Source organism: Ambystoma mexicanum, chromosome 13, assembly GCF_040938575.1.
Source record: "Ambystoma mexicanum isolate Mex_15411 chromosome 13, UKY_AmexF1_1, whole genome shotgun sequence".
NCBI lineage: Eukaryota > Metazoa > Chordata > Amphibia > Caudata > Ambystomatidae > Ambystoma > Ambystoma mexicanum.
In genome coordinates, this window is record NC_090938.1 from 202,161,388 (window position 1) to 202,188,177 (window position 26,790).

Here is a 26,790-nt window from a genome sequence, read left to right on the forward strand (position 1 = left end):
ATATGTTATGGACATAAGATATGTTACAGGCATTTAAGTGCACTGACAAATGATATCGGGAAGTTATCCATGGTGCGGCATCCGCAGTGACTTGGTTCGAGGACAGTTTCAGGAGTTCCTCTCTCAGCGTCGTCTTGAATCATTGTTGAAATTGTCGTGGTAAAGATTCCCTTGGAAGCTGTTACATAGAGGTGATTTTGGGTGGTTTGTAGTTTCTTCCCTTTCTTTGCTTTACTTTATAACCCTATATCGTGCTCCTAGGGACCCAGGGTTTTATGGGCACATGCTAGGGGGATCAAAAGAGAGGTGCAAAGATCATAACCATATACAGGCGGAAGCTAAACTATATGAAGAGTATGGTCTTCAGTTTCTTTGAAAACATTTCCGTAACCTTCTCCTCTCTAAGATCTGATGGGAGTGCATTCCATGGCTTGGAGGCAGCAGCAAAGAAGTCACACTTAGTGACTTGTGAGGGCCTACATCTCGGCTGCTTTATCTGATGTGTATTATTTGATCTAAGAGTTCTAGCATTCGCTTTATTAAACAATGCTTCCCTCAAGTAGGCAGCACTTGTTCCAATTAAGCTTTTATGTGAAATTACAAGGATATGGAACTCAATTCTGGCCTCAATTGCAAACCAATGTTGTTTCTTTCTTGCCTCGGATACATGGTCTCTCCATCCAAGTCCAACAATCACTCTCACGGCCTTGTTTTGTATTACCTGCAGTCTGGCACACTCAGCCTTCTTAATGCCAAAATATAAGCTGCAGCAGTAATCAATCTTGGACCTTATAATAGCTGTTGCTATTGTCTCAAAATGTACCTTCGAGATGTAGGAACGAATTTGTGCTAACAGCTTGATATTATGTGCAGATGTAGAAACCAAGCCGTTCACTTGGGCTTTCATACTTAGATTTTGATCCAAATTAATTCCCAAAGTTTTGACTTTCTTTTTAGGTTATATATCACATACCGCCACCTGAAAGCTCCTATAATCAGCTTCAAGTTCAAGAATGTTCTGCACAGTTCCTACAACCATTTAATGCGGCCTTTTCCTTGCTCAAAGCAAGACCGTTCATAAACTTCACTCAACCGTTCCGTGTCTTGCTCGTAATCGGCAGAAGTTGTGTGGCATCAGTTTAGTTTGTGAAATCGATACCATTTTCCTCTAGTAAATTAAAAAGTGGGACAGAGAAGACATTATAAAGGGAGGGCGACCAACAAGCTCCATGAGGACTGTCGCTGCTGCTTCAGCTACATCAGCACAAACCCTACACAGTCTGTTTCTTAGAAATGATCCGAGCCAATCCGCAGCTGCATCCGAAGATGAAGCCACCTCCTTCCACCTGGTGATCAGCAAAGCATGAACCACCAGGTCGAAGCCTGCATTCTAGTAACATATGGAGAGCTGTTTGTCCCTTATCTATGAGACGTAAAAGGCTGGACTTTAAGTCCAACAATGCTGTTTCAGTGGCATGTTCCTGTCTAAAACTGGATTGCTTTGTATGTAAAATGTTATGATTATTAAAATGTTCTAAAATCTGTAGATATGGCACACTGTCTAACATTTTTAATAAAAAGGCTGCATTTGTAATAGGCCTGTAATTACTTGGCTTGAAAGGGCAGAGACTGGACTTTTTCAGCAATGGAGAAATCCATGTGCTTTTCATTATATCTGGAACATGGTTTTCTGCAAAGGAGGCTTTCACAAATGTAGTTAAAATTCCAATCAACTTAGGTGTACAAGCCTTAGTGGTCTTGGTCTCAGCTGGACATTAGTACCCTTTACAATTTGTCAGCTTCAATTAGTCAATAAAGCCTAACAATTCTGTCTCTGATATTGATCAAAAACTAAATTGCGTCTCTGAATGTCTTTGTATAGGGCTTTTAGCCATCTGCTCTGTATCATCCAACAGGACCTTAAAAAGTTATTTGAATTCATGCCAGTCCTCTTTAATTCTAGAATCAAACATGTTTTTCTTAGCCTCAAAAATAGCATATTTAAAGTCTCTGGAGGCTTTATTATAGTCCTCACTGTCCTTATTATCCATGGATGCTTTCCACGCGTAAAAGCATTTATTTACAGCTTTGAGCTTTTGCAAGTCTTGTGTGAACCACGTGTTCACTTTTTTATTGGTACCAGCCTCGTCCCAAGTGGTGCAAAGGCATTGACTGAAATCAGTGTTGTCTCCAGGACAATTTTAACTATGTGATCCACAGAGGCCAGCCTCTTGACCTCTGCTGCTCAATTTAGTAATCACCCCTTGATTGCATCTGGAGATAATTTTCTCAAATTTCTAGAGGTTGTCATACATTTTTTTATTACTTAGTCCTTTTTCATAAGGCTGACCTGTTACTTGAGAGTCTACACGAGAGAGTTGATTGTAGCTGCCCTGGTTGTTAATGTGGGAGATGGTTGAAAAGATGATTCCTACTTTTATTCTCCAGAAATGATGTTTGACTCACATCATGAAGATCACCTCGAAACACTGCACAAGAAGTTCAACCACCAATGTCCTAAAAAGCCATGATTGGCCTTGTGTGGTTTATGCCTGGGTGCGCTTTGGCATAACCTACCAATGCACATCCTGGGATCTTTTGAGGCTGTTCCACAAACACGACAACATTGACTCATTGACATGTCACTGGTATGCCACTGGTGTGGACTTGATTAAGTGATTGATCAACTACTTACAGCTATGCAGCCTCATTTGTGTTACCATCTTATGCTGTGTGCACGTGTGCCCGAGTCTATCCCATAGAGCTGCCTTCTTTGAAGGCATCCATTGTTGTGCTGAAACATTTTAGCATGTGACTCCTCATTGGCCAGCCCAAGAGTTTTCACTCTTGTTCACAGCAAGGTTCACCAAGAATCATATAAAAGACAGTGGTATGCTCGTTCCACCCCGTCTGTCTTATACACGCCACAGAGTGTGCAGGTTCTGATGAGGCCGCTGCTGTCCTTGGATCACCTGCTTTTTACTGCTGCCTTTCCCAGGCTGAGGATCCACTGATTGCCTGTGCACCACTGCCTGTGCATTCCTCTTTAGCTTCTAGATCTGCGCCTTTACCAGTCCGAATCCACATGTGCGACTTACGTCGGCCTCCCACCCTTTTAGAGCTATAACATTTTCTGAGGTCTGGAACCCCGTCTCTAATCTGTGGCTTTGGTCCTAAGCCCTCTTGGTTGGGCTGCATGTTTACCCCCTCTTGTAGCCTGCATTCCTGCTTCCTTTGGGGGCACCCAAGTGTTTTCCTCCTGCAAATGGCCATACTGGTCTTTATCATACCACTATCCCATCTCTCTGCACTGTGCATTGTACTGTCTCTGTGCCACCATAAATAAACAATACAATGCAATACCATATCTGCCACTACTCTACTGAACAACCTCGTGGCATACAGAGATTAGCTGATGCTCTGCCTCCTGGGCGTCCACCATCGAGTGGCCAGTAGAGTTCAGGTCATACGTCCTGCACATGCAACAAAATGTGGTACACTTCTGAAGACATGCCTAACAGCAGCACACTGCTCAATGCAAAGTCTCTGGTTCACCGTACATCTTACACATCACTACACCAAGACAAACTGGCAGCATACACACACCTATAATGACTGTTTCTTGATGAATGTTTTTTTGTTAGGAGACTGTACTGGCCATGATTGTCAATGACAATTGAAATTATTTGACAAATACAGTAGCATTCATCCAAGAGCTATTTAGTAGAATGTACCCCTAGCCAGGCAAATGGAGAAGTTCAGATGCCAGCCATTCTTACTCATTATTCAGCATTAGGTATATATTTATTTATTTATTTTTGCATTTTTTAAGCGCACTAAGCCCAGGGTCATCAAGGTGCTGGTTACAGAAAATGTACAGTGGTTGAAAGCATTATGCGCAATACATTCAGTTTATAGGCTTCAGTAGACAATCGGACGGCCTTCCGTCAGCTGTTAAGAGAATAGCAGAGTCTTGAGATGTTTCTGGAAGGCCCAGTAGGATTGTTCTAATCTTAGTCAGTGGTAGAAAGTTCCAGTTTTTGGAGGCGATGACCAGGACACAGGAGCCCCCCCCACCCTGGTACATTTGAATTGGGAGTGATGAGTTGGCAGGTGTGGGAGGAGCGGGTAGGTCTGGACGATTGTGCGTTGCAGAATTGTTTATCATTGTAGCTGGGTATTTGTCAAGTTGGGGATCTTTTGTGAAGAGCAACGTTTGCAAAAGCAATTTAGGCAGTGGCGCATATCCGCCACAGACGCTTCCCCTTTCAGACAATTGAGTTGTAGAAGAGCAAAAATGAAAACTATATTTCAATTGTTTACTGGAAACCATCATGTAATTACTCCCCAAATTAGGTATGAAAAAGCCAAAAAAAAATGAAATAAGAAAGAGAACGTAAATCCTGTGACTATTACGGAAACGAGAAAGAACTGTTCATTTGCAGGTCAGGGGGAGGAGTAAAGCAGGCCTTGCAAATTCTTAAAAATCCCACTACAGCGGCAGGGCGGGTTCCTTAGTTTACATACTCGACCTAACAGATAGAATGAATACCACCAAATGAAATTACTGTTGGATGTTAACAAAAAATATCATTTAAGTGAACTAAGATATGGTCAGGACTTTGCTTCAAAAACAGGCGTACCCTGGTCAGCTGGTTATTATTTCTTTAATAAAAAAGGTAACAGGTGCCCCTCTCTAGAAAGAACAAGGTATGGTAACCTGCTCTGTGTTTTTTTCCCACTTTGAGAGTCAGCTGTCAACGCTTTTAGCTCACTGTATTTTTCACACAGGAGGAATATCCATTTGCAAATCAGTATTTGTCTCGCCGACAAAGACAGCCGAGCACCGAAATGCCAGGCAAACCACCTTTGAACAAGAGTACCATCAGCAATCCCCAGACACGTGTTTCAGCCTTGTTGGGCCTCATCAGTGAGGTGGAGCTGTGCCTCTCTGACCACATTGAGCAAGGGGTCCACATCTGGGTTCCCCCAGGTAACCTGGGGTGACCAACCCCAAGTTCCTTGCACAATACAAAAACAGGCGCGCCTCGCTAGAAAGAACATGGCATGATAACCTGTTCTGTGTTTTTTTCCCACTTTGAGAGTCAGCTGTCAACGCTTTTAGCTCACTGTATTTTTCACACAGGAGGAGTATCCATTTGCAAATCAGTATTTGTCTCGCCGACAAAGACAGCCGAGCACCGAAATGCCAGGCAAACCACCTTTGAACAAGAGTACCATCAGCAATCCCCAGACACGTGTTTCAGCCTTGTTGGGCCTCATCAGTGAGGTGGAGCTGTGCCTCTCTGACCACATTGAGCAAGGGGTCCACATCTGGGTTCCCCCAGGTAACCTGGGGTGACCAACCCCAAGTTCCTTGCACAATACAAAAACAGGCGCGCCTCGCTAGAAAGAACATGGCATGATAACCTGTTCTGTGTTTTTTTCCCACTTTGAGAGTCAGCTGTCAACGCTTTTAGCTCACTGTATTTTTCACACAGGAGGAGTATCCATTTGCAAATCAGTATTTGTCTCGCCGACAAAGACAGCCGAGCACCGAAATGCCAGGCAAACCACCTTTGAACAAGAGTACCATCAGCAATCCCCAGACACGTGTTTCAGCCTTGTTGGGCCTCATCAGTGAGGTGGAGCTGTGCCTCTCTGACCACATTGAGCAAGGGGTCCACATCTGGGTTCCCCCAGGTAACCTGGGGTGACCAACCCCAAGTTCCTTGCACAATACAAAAACAGGCGCGCCTCGCTAGAAAGAACATGGCATGATAACCTGTTCTGTGTTTTTTTTCCCCTCTTTGAGAGTCCACAGCCATTGCTTTTTGCTCACTGTACTTTTCACAAAGGAGGAATACCCATTTGCATATCAGTCTTTGTCCTGCCCTCAAGGGCAGTCCAGCACCGAAATGCAAGGCAAGCCTCAGTTGAACAAGAGTACCAACAGCAACCAGGGGAGCCGACTTATGAATTTCCCGGGGGTGCACAAATATAGGAAGTGACATCACCAGCAATTATATGACTGCATTTGCATGTAGTTGACAACTTGGTGCAATGGGGTGGGGGAGGGGGGCGCAGAACAGTGGAAACATTGGCTAGCATGTACTGCATATGCTAAAGTCAAGTAAGAAGGAGGTTTAAGCCTTACAGTTGCATTCCAGTAAGCCATAACTGCCCCTACTCCACCCCTCTATAATCATCCAGGTTGTAGTAGCCTTCAAAAGGCAGAGCAACACAACTAGGATGGGAGAACAAAATGCCATCCCATCCTATGAGTGTGTCAAACCTCAGAGCAAAGACTGTGCATGTGCCTCCTACCTTGGAGCACAATCTCACTAATTTGGTTCAAATTTCCCAAGTGGGAGAATGGGAATCCCCTGCATGTGTGTGGGCTGCAGACCCCGGATAGCATGCTCACTTCTTCAGTGTGAAACTCTGGCCAAGGCTCTTTGGGCAAGAATTCAGGATGGGTCTCACACTTTTAAACGGTGTGATATATTGAGTGGGCACCCCACTCCTTGGAGCATAGTATCACCCGTTGCTGGTAATCTCACAACTTAATGTACAGTTTCACTCTTGGTCATCTCAGTGACCCCATGTATATTAATGGAATCAGTCTCCTATCTGGGAAGACAATTATATTTTTGTTAAAACACTCAGAATTCTCACTCCAGTTTTCTCCATCTATAGATCCATACCATATTCATTCAATGTGTCTGCAGGGGTGATAACTTGTGTCTGAGAGAGCTCATTCCTTCATTCAGGAGAGATAAAGGGGTAACAACCCCCTGTATGTGGGATCAGGCTAATTTTGCCCCATGGCCCCTCACTGCAGAATAAGTGAGCAGGTTTTTAAGACCCTGCTGATTCTGCTATCCTACAGGCTTGAGCCTTCAATCCCCTGCACCATCACGGCTTCCAACATCCTGAGCGGCAGTTTATGGACAGCATGCAGCTCGAGATATGCCTGTTGCCAATTGAATGTAGCCAGATCTACTATTTAGACATTGGGAGAATGCCATGAATCCACAATGGTGGTGAAGACCAAAACGAATTTTAGAAATTGAGGGACAGACATGCTTTGCATCTGTGCCTCCATTTCTAATAATCGTTTTGTGTTGGGTGTATTGGTATATCTGTGCACCCCTCTAAGCAAGATGTAGAAGTATACCCAACCCAAAAACGATTTTTAGAAATTGAGGGACTGATGCAAAGCAAGACCCTCTTGCTTTGCCGCCAGAGAGAGACACAGTATGGATGGAACAAAGGGCCATCCATACTGAGTCTCTTCTCTCCGGCGGGGTATGGGGGGCGGTCAGCCCGGACTACATTCTGCCGGTCAGGTGCCCGGGCGCCCCTAACAACAATGCCAGACACGTGTTTCAGCCTTGTTCGACCTCATAAGTTAGGTGGAGCTGTGCCTCTCTGAGCACAGTGAGCAAGGGGTTCAAGTCTGGGTTCCCCCAGGTAACCTGGGGTGACCAACCCCAAGTTCCTTGTAAAAATACTAAAAGGGTAGCAGGCGCTGATGTAATGAGGCAAATGCATCATTGTCACAGAAGTCTCTGGGTCTTTCCCTTCTTGTTCTCTAAATCCTCTCTTGGTTCCACCTGGATTCTTTGACGTCCTTTCTCTATTTAATAAGCCCAGGTATATTCTGCAGCAGCCTCCTCCGTGGGTGTACCCTCTTAGTGTGGATAGTCAGTTCTTTTATACCCCTCGCTTCCTGCTGATAGGTAACTGAGGACCTGCGTTTGTTTCTGTCAAGTCTTTGCCCCATCTGTTTTCGCTCAGGAACTGGTGGAATCAAGGTTTCTTCCCTTGGTCCTGCTCCTCTACCTCAGGCTCCCGGGATGTTTGTTGCCCTTCTGTGGCCAAGGAAACTGCCATGCCTTCCCCTGCAGGAATCGAACCTTTGCTTCAGGATCGATGCACAGACTGCTCCCAATGGCCGATGTCTGCATCGCCCAGTTGAGTCCGAGTCCTGGTTCCTCCTGCCACCTGGTTACGACATGGTGCCATTCGTCCTGCTTCTCCCCTCCGGCCCAGCCTACATTTGCCAGCTACAGCCCTGATCTATCGATGCTTCCCAGCATAACGGTGGTACTCCGGAGCCGTCCCTCCGCGGCCGCAAGTACGGGGTTGTGTGTCTGTCCCCTGTAGTCTTGGTCGCTGTGGCATCACATGCATACATTGCTACATTGTAATTCTTGTTTCAGTAGTGGCCCCTGGAGAGGCAATTCATAGGCTTTGACTGATGATGATATGAATAGAGCATAATCTTCAACAGTCAGTCTTAGTTTCAGGATAAGCAACATTTGAGGAATCATGGAAGTTGGACATGAGGGCGGCACATGGAAGATATGAAAGCAGTGCATGGATTGTTGAAAAAAAAACCTTCTTCTTTCCCATCTTGACTTTGTTTTGGTTGGTGGACTTGCACTCGTTTCCGCCATATGCATATTTTCTCATATGCTTCACGTTAAAGGCTTTGCAGGTTTCCCTACATAGTATGCAGCCAGATACGGTAACAACAGTCCGCACTTGGGGAATTTCCCTCCCTAATGCAATATCCCCAGAGAGTTTAATGCGGTATTCTGGGCCATAACTAGATACACGCCCAACAGACACACTAGAAACAGCAATGCTAACCTGCTCGCTGTTCCCAGATTCAAGCGAACGAAAATGGGCGGCAATAGCTTCCAGGTGAAAGCAGCTTAACAGTGGAACACACTACCACCCTCCGTCAGAGCACCACAAACCTACCACCAATTTAGGCGTACTATATCCAGTGGCTTAAGTACAAAGACCAATAACCGACACCCTGTAACTACTATAAAAATTTCTCAACCTGGAACTCTGTCGTAATTCTACTGTCTCTGTAACTGCATTTACTCACTGTGCCCTTGGATAACAATGTATAATAATGTAAATAATGTACTGAACTGCAACTAAGCTGAGAATATAGCTGTAATGCTTACGCCCTCATACCTTCTGGTCCGGTGCGCCATATAAATAAATAAACAAACAAACCAACGTGTCAAATATCCAGCAATTCCGCCTAAACAGAGAGAATTCTTTTGAAAATGAGGGTTGAGCGGGCTGGAGTACTTGCGTCCCTGTAATTTAATATTTTCCTTACCAACGCCCCTGGTCCAGCTGATTGAAGTTCAACTATCAAGTCATCGTGGCATATTCAAGGCGGTGCCATTTTTATGCAATATCGTGTTTTTGATGCAAGCCAATGTCGTTCCCTCCCAAACATCAAACAGTGTCCCGAGTGAAGGTACCGATAGACGACATGCATAAAAGGTATGAGTAGACATGTCAGTACAGGGGCAGCAGGAACGCTCCCACAGCCATTGTTGCTGATCAGACTTCTTCTGGCCGGGGTCAGATCAGCAATCCTGGCTGAAGCTGACGTCATCCTTGACCATCTTTTATTTCTTACAGATGGTGCTGCTGGTGTAAGAGCCCAGAATATTCTGCCAGTTACATAATACACCAGTATAGCTTTGCCAAAAATATCACCTGTTCTCTTTAAATCAATTTTCTGAGAAACATCTCATGATTCATTCCCACACTTACACTGAAGGCGCTAGGAGAACGTACCCGCTGCTGCGGTAACCCTTGGCCGTACCTGCAACTGCGCGACAAAATTCTAAAATATTTGTGGCGGGCCAAACAAGGTGGCAGGTCGAAGAGAAAACTTAGCTTTAAGCGCTTTCAATATCATGGCCTTGCAGAAGCATTGGGCACTAATCTCTTTCATTATCAAATACAGTTGTGCTTTTCAGGATAACAATAGCAGTGAAAATGATTCTTTAACATGTGACATTATCAATGATTTTATTAATTGATGATGTCATTAACTTGTTAGGAATACTTAATTTGATGAAACAGGCTTCCTCTGGATATCGACTATAATGAAGAGAGCTCAGTTACAGCAAAATCAAAATATTTTCTTAGTAACATCACTTTTGAAAATTGGCCATTTAATATCTAGAGTGATTGGGTATTTCAAATCGTTGCTTGGTCTACAATTTCTGGCTAAGGTCACCTCAAACATGGTCATTACCGTGTTTAATAAATGCCCACTGCACTCAAGTGATCCTGTTTCTGGATTCCACACAGACCTTTAGCCAAAAAGTGCATTATTTGATGGCGCCCCAATTGTTGTTCCAAGGGCAGCCATGCTGACTCTGTCATCTTTGATTATTGTGCAATACACATGCCCACACTTTAGTGTAGGGGTGCGCATCTCCGATCCTTGAAGATGAAAACAGGTCAGGTACTTAGGGTCTACAACATGAATATTCAGGCCATGAGGCTAGCCCGGCCGCAACTCGCTCACCTTGCAATAAAGTCTATGAAATGCAACGTGTGTCTTACACCCCAGTCTGGAACTTAGAATATTGTGGAATCTGGCATTAAGCATGATCTAAATCACCAGTTACATGAAAATATAGGCGAAAATGTGCTTCTAATAGATTCAACTCAGGCGTCATTTGCATACACGGGGCTCATCCTGAAAGCCAGAGAAATTCTTGAGGGATACAGTTTTTCTCCGCTATTGCACTAAAAGTTGATGCTGAGATGTGCCGGCATGTAGTTGGTGCAAATTTTGGCTCTGTATTTGGTTTACGCCAAAAGCATGCATATTGGACGAGATGCCAGTGAAGGGCTGGGCACATCACAGTGGTCTCTTCTATTTCTGGCTCTGTTTAATCTCTGTGCTAAGTTGTTGGCAGGCCTGATTGCATTTTCAGGATATTGTGTTACTGGAACGTGATGATAGTTGTATGTGAAGATGGAAAACAGCACACATTATACACCGTGCAGAGTACAAGTGCCAACTGGATAGGAGACAAGTAATTGTAAGCAAATTTTGGAAAAAATCAAGTTAATCCTCTCAGACACATAAGGGTATAATGATGCCCGGTGACCAACTTTAATTGGAGTGAAATTAACCAGCTGGAGGAAAAGGAAAGATCCCAAGTTTCTTGGTGAACAACACCTTTTCTGGACAAGATCAAGTCTTTTCTCTAGTGTCCTCCTGTAACCGCTGTCATTCCAGGCCTCCCGGCCACCCTGAAACTTGAGGAGAACCATCTCCGGTTCCGGAAGCACCTCAAGACCTTCCTCTTCGCTTCTGCCTTTGCCCCTCTTCTACCCTGCTGATCTGTTTCTCCCTCTCTCTGCACCGTGCAACTGGCCACCCTCTGTCCCTCGGGCCCAGGTACCTGCACACCCTGCCTCCCTCCCACACTGCCTCTTGGCCACCCTTGGCACTGGGTCCTGTATCTGTACCCATACAGTCCCCCACTCTTCCTCTGCACTTATCAGATATACCCTATCTGACTAATCATGCACTTGCCACTTGCTGGCTGCACAACCTTTTTGTGTGCATTTATTTATTTATTTATCCCACTTATTACTTATTCTGTTCTCTCCTCTGTCCGCACTTTCCACTTCTCCCCCTCCACACACTTTCCCCCTTTTCCCTTTTCCATGCACTTGCACATTCTTAATGTCACTGGGCCTAGTAAGATCGTATTTTTGTTCTCCCCTTTATCACTCACTTTGCTTGGTCGCGCTCTGAAACACTTGTGTACGAGCGCAATTTAAATAAAATATCATATCGTATCATATATCATATCATAGAGGAGGTTGATGACAGTACAGAAATAAATGAAGATCGTAAGGCGGCAGGTGATTTCACAAGAGGTGGTTATAGGGAGGAGAAGGCTGGTGACAGTAAGGAGAACGTTGTTTTCTGTGTTTTTAAACAAGAACCCAGTACGCATATCAGCAATTGAAGACTGTATGTTTAGTAGGTACGTATTCCCCTTGCATTAAACATAAATACCCTAATATGCAAAGATTTGTGCCACATACTTCCCTTTTCTTGATGCAAAATGTTGAAGTCAATGCCACTACATCTTGTAGCATCTAATATTTGATGACGCAGCTTAACCTCTTTATCAGAAAGGCACATTTGGAACTTGTTGGTCCCAATCTTGTGCAGTTTTCATCTTTGAGTATCTGCAGGGTGCACTGCCGCAGGAGTTCATCACTTCAGATGATTCCTAAAGTCCCATGAATCTCAATTTGTTTCTGCTTGGCTTGTCCACATTGTCAACCAGCGGGACAAAGGTTGCAATTTCTATATTCATTTGGCTCCCTATACTAGCAAATCAACTTGTGAAACAGTGTGCATTATTTTCCTGTCGCTCAAAAGGAGGTAACCCCCACTTTAGAATGTGAACAGGAATATCGTGTTTGCTCATAGAAAGCTGCAATTCAATGAATGCTCACTCAATGCAACTGATTTAATGTTTCCCCACAAAAGGCTGCACAGATTATCATATGTCATGGCCCATGTGCCATGGTCCGTAATGGCATGATGCCTGACGTGCTCATCTGAATCTTTTTCAGTTGCCTAATTCTCACAAGCGTCTGATCAGATTACTCTATGTTGACTTTAATATCCTCAGTTGTATTTTTGGCTCACTTTAGGTTTCTTAAAGTTTGAGCCAAAACGAATACATCAAATGCGTAGACAGATCGGCTGACTTATCAGTGGCAGTAGATCTAGTCCTTTGATTGTCAGCACTGCTGTGTGTTTCAGTGAGCGGCCATTTTAGGGCCAATTATTTGTCATTGTATTGCAGTTTGTATCTAGCCTTCTTTGTGGTAGGCAGTACCACCCTGTGGATGGAAGTCTTTTTTCTAAGTCTATTAATGGTATGTGTGGGTCTATTTAAGCAACTATAGTGAATGTAGAGAAGGTATTGAGATGGTGTTTGAATATACAGGAGGTGATGAAATAAATAGCACAAATGGCCGTGCAGAAATTAATTTTTTAAAGATGTTTACGTGATAGCAAATTTAACATATTGCCTTGATCGCTTTCTTCCCACGTACATAATAAGTAAATACTGAAAAATGAACAAAAAATATTATATTGTGGCAAACGACATATTTGTGTTTGTATTTATTGGATATTTGTAAGGTGCCTATCCAACAAAAATGGTGTTTCAAAGTGCCACAAGACAAAAAGTGGAGGGTTGTGTAGAACTCTGAGGGAACCAGCCAGCCTGTCAGACAGCGGTGTTAACAGGGGAGGGAGAAAGCGAAGGAAGAATTGAAAAGGAGGGTCTTGAGGAGCTTTCGGAACTTAAGGAGATCTGGTCCAAGCCTGAGAGGAGCAGGGAGACCATTCCAGAGGGAGGCTCCTGCAGAGGAGATATGATATGATGTGTCATTTATGATGCGCTTGTACACAAGTGTTTATAGGCGCAACAAGACAAGGAGGGGGAAAAAGAAGGAGGACAAAATAAACAATCTTACCAGACCTTGTGTCATTCGGATCGCGCAAGTGCAGGGAAAAGGGAGTGGAGAAGTGCAGGTAACTCAATATGTGCTGCCGGAGGGTGGCTCATAAGTGCAGGGAGAGGGGACTGTAGGGTTGCAGATCCAGACCCTTAAGTGCTAGGGGAGCCCAGAGGCAGTGCGAGAGCAACTGGACATGCAGGAACCTGGGCCCGAGCTCAGTCGGTGGCCAATTGACCAGTGTGCGGAGCAGTCATGGACATCAGCAGGGGAGAGGAAGAGAGGAAGAGAGAAAGCGGAAGCGAAAAGGAAATTCTTGAGTTGCTTCCGGAACCGGAGGTGGTTCTGCTCAAGTTTGAGAGAGAGGCAGGGAGGCTCTTCCAGAGGGAGGCCCCATCCGAGAAAAGAGATCTGCCCCCCACTCTCTGCTTGGAGACGTGTCTGAGCCTCAGAGAGTTGGAGGTGGATGAGCGCAGAGCTCAAGAAGGAAGATGTTTTGGAAGAGAAAGTTGGAGGTAGTGCGGTCCCAGGCCCCAGAAAGCCTTGTGGATGCTGCAGAGGGTCTTCAACTTGATCCCTGCAGCCACAGGGAGCCAGTGAAGAGATTTCAGAGCTGGAAAGATACAATCCCTGGGCTTGTGGCCAAGGACAAGACTTGCAGTCCGGTTCTGGATAAATTGCAAAGGTCGAACAGTAGAGACCGGCAGATTTAGAAAGAGCCGGTTTACAATAGTGCAGCCTAGACAGGACCAGGGCTCTGGAGACCGTGAGCTTCTGGGGGAAAGTGACGAAAGACAAAATACCTCTGAGAAGGTGCAGCTAATAGTGTGACTTCTTAGAGACGTCAGAGATGTGAGGAGAGAAGGAGAGTGCGGAGTCGAAGATGACACCAAGGTTCTTAGCCTCACAGGTAGGAGCAGGAAGAGGGCCCAGTGTGGGCAGCCAGAGAGAGAGAAGAAAGGAGGGAGTAGGTGTACCGATGAGGAGGATCTCGGTCTTACTGGCATTAAGGCAGAGATAATTGGTGGCACACCATTCCTGTATTGCGGCCAGACAGTCTGGTATGAGAGAAGGAGCAGAGATGGCTTAGGGGAGCCTGAAGGTGTCATCTGCATAACGCTGAAAGTTAGAGCAGAATGTAGCGATGCAGTGGGCAAGAGGTGCCAGGAAGTGGCTGAAAAACAAGGGAGAAAGGTTAGACCCCTGGGGAACACCACAAGTAGAGAGAGAGATAGAAGAGAGGAAAGAACCCATTTGGACCTGGGAGGGTCTGTCAATGAGAAAGGACGTCAACCAGGCCCGGGCCTGACCAGTGATACCCTGGTTGTCACTGAGGCGATTGAGCAGGATGGCATGGTTGACCATGTCAAAAGCAGAGGATAGATTGAGGAGAATGAGGACAGAAGGAAGATTAGTGTCAAGACTAGAGAGCAAGTCTTCACAGGTGTTCAGGAGAGCAATTTCCGTGCTTCTGGCAGCTCTGAAGCCAGACTGGTGGTCGTGCAGACAACCAACAGATTCAGTATGCAGATTAAGCTGGGAGATGTCCATCTTTTCCAGGAGTTTGCCCAGGAAAGGAGTGATGAACATCGGGAGATAGTTAGCCGGAGAGGCAGGAATGGCACAGGGCTTCTTTAGAAGGGGGTGCACAAGGGAGTGCTCAAGAGGGGCGGGAAAGGTTCCAGTGGCAAAGGAGTGACTGCAGAAACTACCAAGGCTGGAGCAAGAGTGTCAATGTGGTCCTTGATGGTTCTGGATGAGTTGGGGAGAACCTGCTTTGACAAGACTTTCATAAATCGGACTTGCCTAGAAACATCATCAGGGGTGAACAGGGGAAAGGAGGAGAGGAAACAGCCAAAGATGGGCCTGGGGTGGTAGAGGAGATGGAAGAGGAGGTAGAGGAAGAGAGAGTGGACAGGATGTCCTGAGTTTTAGTGGTAAAATGAGAATCCAGGTCTGTGCAGAGGGACTGGGAGGAAACGGGAGAGGTAGAGACTGCAGCAGGATTGGCCAGCTCCTTGCAGATTTTTAAACATTTGGCCGAGTTGTTAGATGCTGCAGAGACGTGGTCTCGGATGTAGGCTCTCTTCTTGAGCGTCTGTTGTGCCTTTGGAGCAGGCGGCAGGCCAGTTTGTCAGAGGGTGTGCCTGGTGCCCTCCACTTCCTCTCAGCCACCCTACACTTGCGTTTAAGGTGGTGCAGTTGGAATCATACCAACAGTTGCACTTGGATTTGGGCTTCAAACGGATCCTCATGACAGGGGCAAGGGCATCAAGAGTGTTACAGATTGAGAGATGACGGTTAGATAGGACTGTGTCAGGGTGTGAGTCAGCCAAAGGTGTAGAAGGAGGCGGGAAAGTAGCAACAATTGCGTCCTTTGGATGCAATTGTGCTGCACTTATGGATGGAATGTGATACTATTATAATTTTGGATATTCGCTTCAGCAAAAGTCATCTGCCCCATTATACGGTTTGTTCTGTTTTGAGCGCTTTATAAATTCCCAAAATCAAAACCAACGAAAGCCTAAACTGACGCACGATTCATGGGTCAGATGGCAGAGACAGTAGGTGGCAGTGCTGGGGTTGGCTTGACATGAGGGGTAGAGAGAGAGGTGGGAGAAGAGGAGAAAGTAGTCACTCCAAGAGAGAGGAGCGGTTAGAGGGTTCGAGAGGGGGGTCTGAGGAGATCAGAACATCCAGGGTGTGCACTGCAGAGTGAATCAGGCAAGAGGGAAGACTTGCGAGAGAGAGATTGTTGCAGAGGTTGCGAAAGAGCCCCGAAGAGGGGCTAGTAGCATCCCGGTGGATGTTCAGGTCTCCGAGGAGAAGTTTAGAGGTAGAGGCAAGGAGGGAGGGGGAGAGGTCATCCCACTCAGAGAGGAAGAGGGTGACCTGACCAGGGGGCCTGTAGATAGAGGCCACATTGAGAGAGAGAGAGGCCAGGAAAGATAGAGAACCTACAGACCAGGCATGGAAAGGAGGAGTAGTCCTGCGTTGGAATGACATAAACAGAAACCCACTCCGGGAAAATCAAGGCTACACCCCCGCCGAGACGGTTGGTTCTGGGTTTGGAGAGTATCTTGTAGCCATCGGGAAGGCGAGTGTCAAAACTCATGAAAGAGCTGGCCGTGAACCAAGTCTCGGTGAGATTGAGTACATGCAAATCAAGCTCTTCCAGGAGACGGCAGATGTCAGAGGAATGTTGACAGTGGATCGAGAGTTGAAAGTAACAATGTGGAACAGGTTGCCGCCTTTGAAGGACTTCCGTGGAGGGGTACAGGATAAAGGTACGCCCTGCAGAAGTTTTGGACATGCCGGAGGATGGGCAGAGGAGGAAGGAGATGGCAGGGAAGTCAGAGAGGAAGAAGAAAGTGCCAGAGAGATTACAGTGGAAGGAGGCAACAGGGTGACCAAAGAAGCAGCAGAGAGTGCCGGAGAGGTGGCGGAGGAAGGAGGCTTTAGAGGAGCCAGAGAGGGGTAAGTAGGAATAGCAGGAGAAGAACGGAAGTGGATAAGGTGGGGAAGCATCTATCAAAAAGAGGAGATTGGCCTGATGGCTGCCATTTAAGTAGACATTAATGATGGTCTTAGAGGAGTGGAAGGGGGCATGGAGGGCTGACCACCGGGTGCCACCTTTAATGGGAGAAGAGGAAAAAGGAGAGAACAGAGACCATATGGGGTTCCATAGGCCTGGAGAGGGACCAACAAAGTGGATGTCGGTAAGGGTCTGTCTGGTGGAAGCACTGGTGTAGGTATCAGCAATAGATAGTCCTGGGTTGGAGACCAGGTTTCCCTTTTGAGCTTTGTCCTGCCAGACTTAGTGAGAGGGATAGGATATTTCATATATTAGCAGTTAGAGAAGATAGTTGAGACAGAGAGCACCATGGAGGGTGCAGGACCAAAAGAGGTGGCAGGGAAGGGAGAGGGAAGCCCAAGCAGGGGAATGCAGGGGTAGAACTTGGGGCAGACAGGAGGGAGGCACAAGTGGGGACACAACAGGGAGGGGAGTACAACACAGAACAAGGAACACCGGACCTACAAAATCAGTTGCAATACAGAACCATCAACCATCAACAAAGCACAATACACAACAAGGAACCTAGAAGTAAAGAATGCAGGCAATGCAATGAAAAACTGTAGAGAGAACAACACAATGTCAATACATTAGAGAAAACAGCTGCAGTTCAAAGTACAGTGCAGAAACCCAACCCACAATGGCACAGTACACAAGTGAAGAAACCTAGAAGTGAGAAGAGAGATCTACCCCCCACTCTCAGCTTAGCGAAGCGTCCGATCTGCAGAAAGTTGGAGATAGAAGACCAAAGGCTCTAGCAGCAAAAGTATTTAGGGAGAGAGAGTCAAATGTAGTGAGGCTCCAGGTCCCAGAAAGCCTCGTGGATGATGCAGAGGGTCTTGAACTTCATCCTAGCATCAACTGGGAGCCAGTGGAGAGATTTTAGGGCTGGTGAGATGCGGTCCCTGGGTTTGAGGCCAAGGATAAGCCTTGCAGTCCTCATCTGGATTAGTTGAATGGGCAAAGGGAGGATAAAGGAAGATTGAGGAAGAGGCTGTTGCAGTAGTCCTGCATAGAGAGGACCAGAGCTCTGGAGACATCGAGTTTCTTGAGGGAAGGAGAGGAAAGGGAGAATTCCTCTGAGGGGGTGCAGCTGATAATGGGCCTTCTTGGCAACGTCCGATATGTGAGGAGAGAAGGAGAGAGAGTAGTCAAAGATGACACCAATGTTTTTTGCCTCACAAGAGGGTGAGGGGAGGGTCCCATAGAGGACTGCCAGAGGGTAGGAGGGAAGGAGGGACCTGGGGTCCCAATGAGAAGGATCTCAGTCTTACTGGCATTAAGGCATATATCATTGGAAGCACACCATGCCTGAATCACAGTCAGACAGGGATGAGAGAGGGGGAAGTAGAGGCAGTAGGGGGAAGCTTGAATGAGAGCTGCGTGTCGTCTCCACTACATTGAAAGGTGACGATTGTGCTAAGGGAGAGAAAGGGCCCAGTTGAACCTGGGAATGTCAGTCAGAGAGGAATGAGGTCAACCAGTCAAGTCCCAGGCCCGTAATGCCAAGGGTGTCACAGAGCCGAATTGTCAGGGTGGCATGATTGACTGTGTTGAAGGCAGAGGAAAGATCCAGAAGGATAAGAACGGATGGAGAGTTGAAATATAACTGCAAACTTATAAAGTGGGCATCTCTCATCACTTTTCATAGTAATGCATAAAAGATTTAGAAATTACCATTTTCTCCATTAAAAAAAATAGACAGCCATTGTATGAACTATTAGTAGACACTATCCATTTCTTCCATCAAAATAATGGTGGAAATGGATAGATTTAAAAATTAAGAAAGATACAGCTAATGGTATTTCTGTCATACCGCTAGTGGTATTCTAGAAATACCAATATGGTTCCCAATGCGACACTGGTAAATCTGCAATTGGGACAATTTTTGGAAATCCCTCCTTGGGTGGTTCCAATTACTGTCTGCAGTATTTGTCCAAAGAAACCTGTTCCAACTATACTGGCGTGGCCTTGATTTTGAAATACATTTATTTTTTATTTTAATGATCTACACTGGAGATTCCTACAATTCGAAGTTTTCAATTTTGAATTCTAACATAGATTAATTTTTCACAATTCACTGTTTCAGAATATTTATGCAGGTAATTTTGAGGGACAGTGCTTGGTGCCTTTTACCAACAGCTCAAAAAAGTCATAATAATGTAAGAAAAATCCCCTATTTCGTTTACGCCAATCCCTCCCCCAGATTCACCAAAAGGCAAGTGAACCTATGTCTTGTTGCGCTCCCTAGTTGTTCATGACAAAGTATGTGTCACAAGTCTACGTCTTTTCTCTAATCATCTGAAGATAATAGTTTAGAAAACATTGTGAACAAAAGAAAATAAGTTCCGCCTGCTGCTGGAGACAAATTATTGGGCACCAAGACTATTGCATATTATGGTGCACCATCGGGGTTTAAAAAAAACTGAACTTCGTGTAAAACTCTGTCAAAACACAGTGCTAGAAGGTATCTGGTCATTGCATCTAATGCCATTCCATCTAATGCCATTCCATCGAAATATGTGCATCAATGCATGTTTTTGGGGGGTAAAGGGTTAATTTTTGTTCAGGAGGATTTTAAAGGGTAAACAATGGGGGTTTGTGGGGGTCCCCCCCCCAAAAAAATGCATTTGATGAACATTTTTTAGACGGGAAAAATGTTATTCAAATGCATTTAGATGCAAGGAATTCGATGCAATGACCATAAACCTTCTAGAGGTATCACAGAGCACTTGAGAATCTGCTTCAACATAGCAGCCAGTCCGTCCATTCAGAAGGAAGTCGTGTTGCTCCCAGTGCCTTTTCTAGGAGACCTACTTTGCTTGTTATGATTTTCCCATTCTCTCTTTCTCATCCCCCATGCAGGAGAAAGTGGAATATCTCTTCCTCATCATCTTCACCATGGAAGCCTTCGTGAAGATCGTGGCGTATGGGTTCTTGTTCCACACGGACGCCTACCTGCGGAACGGCTGGAACGTAATGGACTTCACCATAGTCTTTGTAGGGTAGGTGCCTCTTCAGCATGGTTTGCAGGGCTTGGCGTCAGTGACACATGCAGACACGAGTAGGGATCCACACTTTTTCATGGTCATTTGTGCGGTCCCCCCATACCCCGGCAGTCGTGGTCCCAGAAGAGCACAATCCACTGAACTTGTCTCCTATGTAAAGTGGGGTTCATCCTACACATTCAGTTAACATACATGGGCCACTGCAGCTTTGGAATGGAGTTTGAAAAGGAGGTGGCATCTATACAGATAGAGGTGAATGGCAACAGTTTAAGAGGGCCCAGCCCCTGCAATAAGACACAGGCACCCCAAGGACTGACTGGCTGACAGATAACAAGGGCTGCTGGTATAGCAGGACATTGCCCCTCACTTCAGGAGGAACCTAGAAAGCAAACCCACCAATGACTGAGAGTTTTCCCAGTGCCACCAACTCATCTACCTATACAATAAGATGAGGAAAAAGTGGGCTCTAGGACAGAACACTCCTGTGCTGAGCTCAGGTTGTATTCTGGTTGTCTCTAATTGTTCCGTGCAAGGTCACACGTGTGAAAAGGTGAACCTAACACCTTTCATAATGAGAGAGTAGGAATTCCTGGTTACCTTGCTGCGATTAGTTTTCGTAGAGTCTTGTGATTACAAGAATTTACACACTAGATGCAGTGTCTGAAAGAGTGTTTTTTAATATGCATAGGGTAGACAATTAGTCCAACGAGTGGTCAGCCGACACATGTTTCGAACCCTAAGGTTCCTTCTCAAGGCAAGAAAAGTAGTCAGGGTCTTGGATTGGAGAATGAAAGGTTGAAACTTGATGGCCGTATGGTTGAGAGTTCAATAGTTGCTAAATTTTCGAGGCTGTTGCCTGCTCGTCTGGAACTGACTGTAGGATTCGATTTGAGAGCTCTTAAAAAACCCTCTTTCAGACACTGCATCTAGCTTGTAAATTCTTGTAATCACAAGACTCAAATAAAACTAAATGCAGCAAGGTAACCAGGAATTCCTACCTATACAATAATGTATTCATGGTAGTTGTGAGGCTGCGGGACCTTGGAAGCCATCCTCGAAGCACCGATACGTTGCTGCACACTCTGTGTACTGAGGATGTATGCATACTGATTTTGTTCTGGAATTTCTGCATATTTCTGTATACTACAGTGCATGCATACTACAGCCAAACGAAGGCTCACATCCTCTGCCTCCCTCCTTTGCTTTCTTCTTTTCCCCCTCGCTTTCTACTTGTCATCCTCTGTGCTTTCAAGTGCCCTCAGAACTGTGGTAGTGCTTAATAAGCAACCAAGATAGCATAATATAATTTTGGTCTGAAGCTGCCTGTTCCTGGTTGGAGAACCTTTGAGTTATTTGGGCATTTTAGAATATAGGAAGTTCTGAATTCTTGAAAATTGCATCGTTACGCTTTGAACCCAATAGGCTGTAATGTTTGGAAGAATGTACCTTGATGCCAATGAGAATGGTGCTCCTATGGTTTTAATGTTATTAAATGGTGTTAGTAAGTGGATTATTGGGAGTCGGGAATATTGCACTGGGTGTTTACTGTTACCGCATATAGTATCCTAACAGGCCCACAAAGAAGATCAGTTTACCATTAGTGGGGCGGTAAAACCATTCTGAAAATGCATTTTTTTTTCATTAACTTTAAAGGAGTCCCAATGTTGAGGACAGGAAGTGAGGCACGTGCCAGGGAAAGGTCACCGTCTAAAGTAATGCCAACTCCCGAGGGCATATGAAGTGGATCCCCAGGTTCTCATCCCTATTATGGATTTTATAGGTAAAGCCATTGAGAACCACCCTAACAAACAAGAAATAATAGGCTACAGTCACTGGGAGAGGCCTTGACGCCATCAGTTTACCAACCAAGATCGGTATTGCAGCTCCAGGGTTTGGAGCAGGAGTGGGACCAGAAGCCGTAATCGCAATCTGCACGGTACAGCATTCTTACGTTTACCTGTGGTTCACAGCCTGTCATGGAGAAGGAGGAAATCGTGCAACACACATCAGCCAAGCACTGGAGGAGTTGGAGAAACACATGCTTGGGAGTTACCATACTGAACAGGAGGCTGTCATTACTTGGCCTCCTGTCGACAAAATGGTGTTCCCCCTTTTTCAGTCCTCTGCCCATGGACCTGCGGTGAACAATCATTAATGCAAACATTGATAGATATAGACTCATGGCCCTTGCTCAATCCCACACAAAGATAGGAACCTTTCACCTTAGGACAACAATTATCAGCAGGACAGTGGTATACCAGGGAGAAAAGAGTATGCTTGGGAGTCTTTTCCGACAGGAACACTTACTCATGGGCAGTTCACTGTGAGCGACAACGGACTAACCCCAGAGCTGTATACCTGACATGACCCATCACTATGGTCAGGCAAGATCAGGCAATTACGGATCATTACACACACCTGACTTCATAACACTTTCCCATATGAATAAAAAGCAGAGCACGAAAGCACACTCTGAGCGAGGCAAAACACACGTGGAAACAGCTGTTCCAAGATGGCAGTTTAGTACACTGAAAAAGACGGGGAGACCAGAAAGGGTTACACAGAGGGGGATTACCCTTGATCTGTAAAGACCATTACTTTGGTGAGCCTTGGAGAAACCAGAAACCAAGAACTAAGGCTATTCAAACCTGTAGAGTTTGTCAGAGATTCCTGGGGCTCTTCCCATTGATAACCAAGGTGGGGAGGAGTGATTGCTGCCATGGTACTGTCCTTGGCTCCTACAACAAAGTGGCGTCAGAAAAGACAGCACAGCTGGTGAGTCGGAGAGACTGATACCAAACCAGCTTGTGTTTTGAACCAAGGTTGCAAGTGGCAACATTCTATGAAGAGAACAGTTTGTGAAGCGTTTGTGATGAGCCAAAGGTATTAGTGAAATTTATAATCAAAGTTTGGGAGGCCAAGAAAAGATACCATGCACAGAGTGGTCCGGCTCCACATGAGTGCTCATTCAAAAATCTCTGTTAGGTATCCAACTGATGCTGAGTGTGAGAGGAAAGAAATGTTGAGATGGAAGTGGTCATACAATGGGTCAAGCTAAAACTGTGCACATTCGAAGGTTTTCGATAGATTAATGTACATCGCAATTGGTCCGACCCTGGTTGAGGGAGACTAATTGAACAAAGGGAAGGGATCTGAGCCTGGGAGAGGGGGATCCAGGGTGAACCGTGAGTCACTTGAAAATTAATTATCTGAACCTTGTTTTGAAAAGCATCTGAGCCCAGAAGAGGGGGGGTCCAGCGTTCAACTTTTGTGTTGAAAAGGATCTGATCCCAGCTGAGGGGGATGCAGGGTGAATACCCGAGTTGAATATTGGTGAAGGGAAAATAACGTTTGCATATTGTTCTTGGTACAGGCCCTCTGTGTCAAGAGACTTGCAAGAAGTAAAGAGACTTGAACACAGAAGGTTCTGAACTGGGAAAATTGAACTATATCCTTGTGCTGCAGAAACGAGAGTGTGTGCTTAGCTCAAGTGACCTACTTTGTCCCGGGCTGAATACGAGGGGAAGGGAGGCCAGCATCCTGACATATTATTTTGTGAACACTTCTTTCTATTTCATGAATATTACCCCACATTATTTGTAAATTAGTCGTAAGGATTGGCAATAGGTTTTTGAAAAAATTAAGGAAGGCACAATGAGGGTGTAACTGAAGGTTTATTGTGGACGAACACCGGCGCCCTGCAGCTCTCAACCCAGCAAAACGAGTGACACAAAATGTCTAACCTTGGACATGGGTAAACAGTCCAAGATTCCATTACAACACTTCTCCATCCCATGGAAGAGCAGAATGATAACAAAGCGGGGAGGAAACAAAAGCACAACAATAAATGTCAAATTATCCAAATGCATTTGTATGGCATAATGAAAAGAAAACCTAATAAGAACTTACTATCTAACGAAAATGGATGCAATGCATGAACAGACGTTAACACAATAGCAAAACAAACACTTTATCAGAAACATGCCAATCAGCAACACCCTCACCACGCACAGACACCCATTACGTTCAAATAACGGTACCTCCCTTCCTAGACCCCGAGTACACATACTATGCTCCTTGAAGGGTGGTAGCCTAATTCTTGTGGGGCGACCCGAAACAATACCCTCATTAGCCTGGGCCCCTTCTTGATTCACGTGCTCAGGTGGAATGAAACTCAGCTACACAGACGGAACAGAACCCAGCATACTTCCCAAAGCCCCATTAATATCACCTTCACCTCCACCTCTCCCTTCCTCATCGGTACTAGAAACACTAAATGGAACATCACAAACTTCATCTAAAACCACTGGGCTAGAATCAACCCCCCCCCCTTAACTACCACAATCCTCCTTTTTCTCCACCTGGACCCGTCATCCAGTACCACATGCACCTACCCTCACCACAACACGGGTATCCATGTACACACTGGCCCCTTTCGGCACAAACCACGGATAATTTACTTGAACACGATCACCCACTGACACAATAAGGGGCTTCCTTCCTAACTGTCTCTCCCTTTCCCCTTTCCTGTTACAAGCACACTCTTTCCAACACCTCAGTCATGTCAACATCAGAACGAACACCGCCTCTCAAAGCCGCAATTCTCAATTTAGAACCAGGTTTCCTGCCCCTCATGAGCTCAAAAGGGTAATGAGCAGTAACAATCAATGGTGTCATCATGCATCAGACAACACCTCAGTCACCACTAAACCATTCACGTATGGATTGTATAGTGCTGTCTTGTGGTGCCGTATGCCCAAATACCTCATAAATTCATGCATGCAACCCGACTCAAACTGCACCCCATTGTCAGTCACAATGCTGGCCGGCACTCCTTCCCTGTCAAAAACCTTGCCCGGGAATGACACAATCTTCCCGGCCGTGACCATTTCAAATGCAGTGGCTTCCACCCAATGAGAGGTATAATCAACTAAAACTATGACAAATCTTAACTCTCCGCCCAACACATCCATGGGCCTCACAATGCCAATTGACAACTTTGACCACATATCCTCAGGCATATCCATGGGATACACGGCTGCGCTCTGCGTATCTTACGTTTGTCACTTACAGTACACGCTGTGCAATCTTTCACAACCATTTCAACCGCCTCATCCATCCCCGGCCACCAGTACGAATCACACAACCTTCTCTTCGTCAATTACCTTCCCAAATGTCCTTCATGTGCCAAATTTACCAACTTGGGTCTCAAACTACATGGAAGAACTAATCTGTTCCCTCTTTCAATGCCCCACAGGCCTTCCGACAACTCACGCACACATGCTCGTAGCTCTTTCCTATTACCTAACAATTAAATTCAGGTACCCTGCCTCTCAGGCCCTGTCTGATCCTTGTCAATTCAGGATCAACAGTACACTCCATGTCCCACTCATTTTTGTCTACAGAAGGAAACACAACGGCCATCTTTTTATTCTCCTCAAAATCCTCTTGCAAATCCTTACCATTGTTAACCAAACTAGGCAACTGCGATAGACAATCTGCCACAGCATTTCTATCTCCTGGAATATGTTTCACTCTGAAGTTGAATTCCTGTAAGTTAGCCTTCCATCTAGCATTCCTGGGGGAAACTGAAGACATCCCCTTTGCCGTCAACACGAATATAAGTGGCTTGTGGTCCGTCCAGATCACATAAGGAATGATCTAAAGAAACTTCCTGAAATGTTTTGACGCCCACACAGCGGCTAATGTTTCTCTTTCTATGATGGCATAACATTTCTCTGCATCCCTTAGCACCCTAGAGGCAAAAGCTATTGGGTGGCTTATCCCATTCTCCCACTTTTCCAGCACCGCCCCCAAACCAGCATCGCTGGCATCCACAGTCAGCACAGTCCTGTTACTAGGCTTAAATGAACCAAGGCACGGGGCATGATCCACATCACTCTTCAAATCCACAAACTCTTTCTGACAAGCCTCTGTCCACTCAAACCGGGCACATTGTATAATAGTGCTTGCATGTTCACCATTTTCTCTGCGTGTAAGGGAAAACAATCTAACGTAATATTCGGTCATCCCTAGAAATTATCTGAGCTGATCTTTGTTCACTGGTGACTCTCTAATCACTCCTCCTTGGGGCTTATTCCCTTCTCATCCAGTGTGTGACCCAGGTATGTCACATTTGGAATGCCCACATGGCACTTTGACCACTTCATAGTTAACCCACTTCTCATCAAGACACGCATCACCTCAATCACTCTCTCATCATGTTCCTTGCAATCTTTACCCCATACCAGTATGTTATCCTGGAAATACTCAACACCTGGCACACCTCCAAATACTGTCTAAATGAGCCTCTGAAATATGGCAGATGCTGATCCTAATCCAAAGGGCATCGGACAAAATCGATACACCCCAAAAGACATGACAAAAGACATCAAATCACGAGAGTCTTTGTCTTTGTGCAGATTTATCTGGTGGTATGCAGAAGATAAGTCAAAAGTAGAGAAACATGTTGCACTCCCTACGGATGCCAGAAGCTCGTTAATGTTGGGTAGGGGATGGTGGTCAACCCATATGTTTGCGTTGAGTTCTCTTAGGTCAACACACATTCTTACATTTTCATCCGCGTTGTGCTCCAATACCACTGGTGACAACCATTCAGAGCATTCAATCTATTCTATTATGCCTTCATTCTTACATTTTGCGAGTTCACTTTTTAATCCATCCCTGGCCATCACAGGCACCCTCCTAACTTCATGAGTTTTGGGCACCACATCCCTCTTTAGCACAATTTTGTGTGAAAACCATTAAGCCATCCCAACTCTTCAGAGAGTACAGTGAGAAAAAAGCCTCTTTTAGATACTCAGCAGTTATAATACCCCTGAACAATGTTCCTTCACCGCCCTC

General features: G+C 45.5%; 1 protein-coding gene across 1 annotated transcript in view; it reads left to right on the forward strand.

Moving 5' to 3' along the window:
- Positions 1-26,790, forward strand: part of CACNA1S (calcium voltage-gated channel subunit alpha1 S) — a 596,588-nt gene that overhangs the window by 167,285 nt on the left and 402,513 nt on the right. The window contains exon 3 of the mRNA XM_069633644.1: positions 19,784-19,923. Within this exon, the coding sequence (XP_069489745.1) occupies positions 19,784-19,923 (140 nt within the window). The remainder of the gene's footprint in view (positions 1-19,783; positions 19,924-26,790) is intronic.